The sequence below is a fragment of the Halichoeres trimaculatus genome, unplaced genomic scaffold (genome assembly GCF_033239565.1).
Source record: "Halichoeres trimaculatus isolate MK-OKI-2021-1 unplaced genomic scaffold, fHalTri1.1 fHalTri1_scaffold_5, whole genome shotgun sequence".
In the NCBI taxonomy this organism is placed as follows: domain Eukaryota; kingdom Metazoa; phylum Chordata; class Actinopteri; order Labriformes; family Labridae; genus Halichoeres; species Halichoeres trimaculatus.
In genome coordinates, this window is record NW_027437183.1 from 21,097,602 (window position 1) to 21,101,693 (window position 4,092).

Here is a 4,092-nt window from a genome sequence, read left to right on the forward strand (position 1 = left end):
AGACTTCTTTCATATTGAATTTGAAAAGCCCCTGCACGTAGAAAAATGGTGCTTCTTTTGTGCCGTTGTGCAATAAGGCTGAATCTGTCCCAGAAATTTGGCCCTGGATGGTTTTTAGAAGGTTTGGTGTGAAATTAATTATTCAGGACAAAAATAGAAGATGCTTGGTTTAAGTGCTGTTCATGAAGAAAAGAGGCTAGCCACAATGACGGCTTATTTAATAAGGGTCCATTTTGCCATATTATTGGAAGGAGGTTAAAAAACAAGCAAACAATCAGAATAATGATGAATTAAATCCTCATTCAAGTCATCCTGTTAAAGTCTGTGTATTAAGTTCCTCCACAGCACAGAGTACAGTGATATGGTGTTGCATTAGCAAAGCTCCTGAAGGTGATTCAGAGGTTATTTGCTTTTCTTATCGGGTAAATAGGTGTGTGTTTTTGTGTATCTGCATGTTGGTGTGTGTGTAGTCTGAGGTTTGTAAATTTGTGGCTGAGCAGCAGGAAAAACCATTTGCATGCAGGGTTTGGTTGTGTGTGGCCCGAGCTGCCACGCCGCTCTGACTGACACACAGTAAAGCTGCGTAATGAGCTCAAATCCTGCCGTGTGTGCATGCAAATACACCGTCACCACAACCTGTGGTCATAAGTGATGCAAATCGAACCCGTAACACTGATATATAAATCCAGGTCCAGGAACAAAATCCTCAGACCTCACCCTGGTGTGTGATCTTGAAAACAGGACTTGCGGCGAGGATTAATGTGAGGACAAATAAAACAAAACAAAGGATTTCTACAACTGCAGCCAAAGGTGATGAGTCAGACAACCAACTGTGACAACTTGCAGGCGGAGATTGCAAGTCGAGTTGAGAGTGATAAAAAGCCTCATTCAACCCACTGGAGCTTCCTTTGAGGTAAAAACACAAGGTGTGTCTCTCTGTGACCTTCCTACCTAAGCTACATTTCTCTTTTTATGCAAAAGACCACCTGAATTGCTGATTTCACGTGCATTTAACCGTGATAAAAGATCTTAAAAGAGCATATTTTGTGTGTTTTATGTTGCACTAAAAGCCAATTATGTGAATCTTTTTCCCCTCAGGACCCGCTGACAAAGAGTGACTGATTTCATTCTGAGTCACAAGAGAGGAATCATCCGTTTGAGAACGTCTGAAACCTTTTTTTCTTTTGTTGTTGTTTCCTTTTAGTTGTGTCTTTGAACACAGGAGAAAAAAAAAACTTCAGAACCTCATACAGACTACACAGAGAAGTATTTTTTAACTTCTTCCCAGGAAGTTTGACACTTTAGATCTGTTTTTGGTGAAGTCTGAGCGATGCATGGCTGGGTTAAAGTGACCCTCTGGGCGCTGACAGGTCTGCTGGCCGTCACCACCATCTTCTTTAACAGCTACATCCTGCTGATGAGTCTGTTGACCTACAGGAAGAACAAGAAGTGGACTCCCAGTGAAACCATCATCCTGGCCCTCGCCATTGGAAGCATCTCCCACCAGCTGATCTGCTACTACTGGATGACCATGGCTGAGGTGGACAATAAGTGCCGCATCATTGAGACCTCGTACACCATCATGCTGCTGCTGGTCTACAGCCTCAAGTTCACCATCATGTGGGACAGCAGCTTCCTCACCTTTTACTACAGCACCAAGCTGGTGAACACGCCCAACCGCTGCTACACCGACATCCAGGCCGTCATCCTCAAACACGTCACCCTCGCCGTGTTTCTCATCCCTTTGGGCGGCCTGGGTACCTGCATGCCCATGATGGTTGTGTTTCACGCCGACAACCACACCGTAGCTTACAAGGACTGTGGCGTGTTGATGCCCGACACCCTCCCCGGTAAGGTCTACGAAGTAATCTACCTGATCCTCTCCGATGTCTTGCCAGGCTTACTCATGATGAAATGCTGCATCTCCATCTCTGTCCACCTCGCCCTCCACCTGCGCCACATGAAAGCCAGCACCAATGGTGCCCACGCCCCCAAGCTCGGCTCACAGATGAGGGTGATCCGGATGGCGCTGTCTCTTGTGGCAGTCTTCATCATCTTCCTCGTCGTCGACCTTTTCGTCAACTACCGCATCGCGGTCTACCACGAGAACATCATCATGCTCACGTTCTTCTTCACGTCCATTTACACCACTGTCACAGCCATGGTGCTGATCTACGGGAAGAAGCCGTTTTGGAAAGCACTCATACATGAGTTCAACATCTCCATGGACGTGTATCCGTGTTTGTCGTGTCTGAAGGTGCCCGAACAGAAGGCCAAACCCAGCACTCCAGCAAAAGTTAAAAACTGAGAGCACAATTTGCTTCACGCTGGAGTTTCTTTGAGCTGAAATCAATTTGTCATTGTCTGGACTTATTAAAAACTCTGCAGAGACTTATTCTTTTATCTTTTGTGGTAGCAATTTCAGTAATGACTGCTGTCCTGCTGTATCACCATAAATTACAACTTCTTACATCAATGCGGTAGATGAAAGAGTGGTTCAGGAGCTGTTGCACGGATAGCAGCGGTCAGGTAACCTGCTTTCCATCCAAATCACACACTCATCAGACCTTTCCTTCCAATATTAATATTTCAGTGGAACAAATAATAGTCAGGCCTGTAAAATAGATCCCCGAGCATGGCTGCGTGGACATGATGCAACTCTGCACCCATCTAAAAATGCTAAAAAATACATGTGACTGGTGAGAGTACAGAGCATATTAATAAAACAAGAAAGTACTCGCAACCTGAATCCTTTTTCTTTTTGTTTGCATCACAGAGGTTTTATGAGATTTTTCTCAGCCAGGTTGCAGAGATTTTTAAGCTGCACGGGAAGACAAAAGTAGCCTAAGCAGAAACTGGACACTTGCCAGTCAAAACTCCTGCACCAGTTTGGGGAGAAAAGCATACTCGATGGGAAAGGCGCTTAAAATCACAATTTTACTCCTGTGGATATGTCTATTGGTCCTCAACGGAGGTGTGCAGAGCTGTACTCGACATCTCCCAGGTGTTATTGTGTGTGTTCACGGTGTGTGAGTGTGTGTGTGTGTGTGTGTGTGTGTGTGTGTGTGTGAGTGAGGCTGGGCGTTCCTGGCAGAGTGCACTCAGGCCGAGCAAACCTTCCCTGAGTAAATAGAGGTTTACAGAAGTGCAGTGGACCTCTTTGCAATGCTCCATCAGTTCACACCCTCTGGCACCACCTAGTGAGGTTCAAAGTAGAGATACAATAGAGCAGCTAATCCCTCTCCACACACACTGTCGCTCCCTCCGGCTGCTAAATGGACAAAGTAGGAAAGGGCAGAACTTCCTTTGATGCAGGGGAATTAAGTCATACTGGGGCTTCGGTTTCCATCCCCACTGTACTCCTCACTCCAATTTAGGGTGGAGGCTGTGACATGATGGCTGAATAATGTAAAATAGTGGTCAGTGTGAGTGCAAAACCCCACTATGGAATATTTCATAACTCTAAAGCTTTTTTTTCAGTCAGGGAATGACAGCCTGGAAGTTTTACATTAAATTCTTAAAGAGAGGTATCATGCTTTCCTACATGAAGCTATACAGTGATAACAGTGAATGTTCAGACCAAACCTGCAAAGTTCAAACCACTAGATGTTGACATGTTGCAGAAATCCATGAATCTGTCTGTAAACTGATCAGCATCGTGTGCGCTACAAGTATCACAGCATCTTAAAGATAAGGTCTGCAAAATTTCCCTTAAAAAAATAAAATGTCAACTTTCACACGTGTCAGTGTCTGTATCTACCTCAACCCCTCTCCTCTGCCTATATGTTGATGTTTTGGGTCTATCGGTATAGTTCTCGGCAGAAGGTAAGCATGGCTACCTCAACCAATCATAGCACGCTCAGTGCACAAGCAATTTTGCATGTTGATGATTGCAAATAGAAGCGAATCAAAGTGGATATGATGGCAGATTTAGCACGGGGTAAGTAAAACACAACCAAGGTGAAACGAAACACCAAACAGATAAAGCTTTTTACTTAGCGAGGGTGAAGTTTGGCTCAACTTGAACTCACTGCTAACATGCCAAGTCAGGCGCACAGCTCTCGAGTCTTTCAGACATATTAACATGATGCT

At 44.8% G+C, this 4,092-nt stretch overlaps 1 protein-coding gene across 1 annotated transcript; it reads left to right on the forward strand.

The window, feature by feature from the left end:
* Positions 1 to 1,330: 1,330 nt before the first annotated feature.
* On the forward strand, positions 1,331 to 2,308 carry tas2r202 (taste receptor, type 2, member 202). Its single transcript, XM_074669704.1, has one exon. It carries the CDS (start codon positions 1,331 to 1,333, stop codon positions 2,306 to 2,308), a length of 978 nt encoding a protein of 325 aa, XP_074525805.1.
* The last annotated feature ends 1,784 nt before the right edge of the window (positions 2,309 to 4,092 follow it).

Excerpts from the sequence above, each read along its gene's own strand:
- tas2r202 (XM_074669704.1), top strand. The coding sequence starts at position 1,331 with ATGCATGGCTGGGTTAAAGTGACCCTCTGGGCGCTGACAGGTCTGCTG.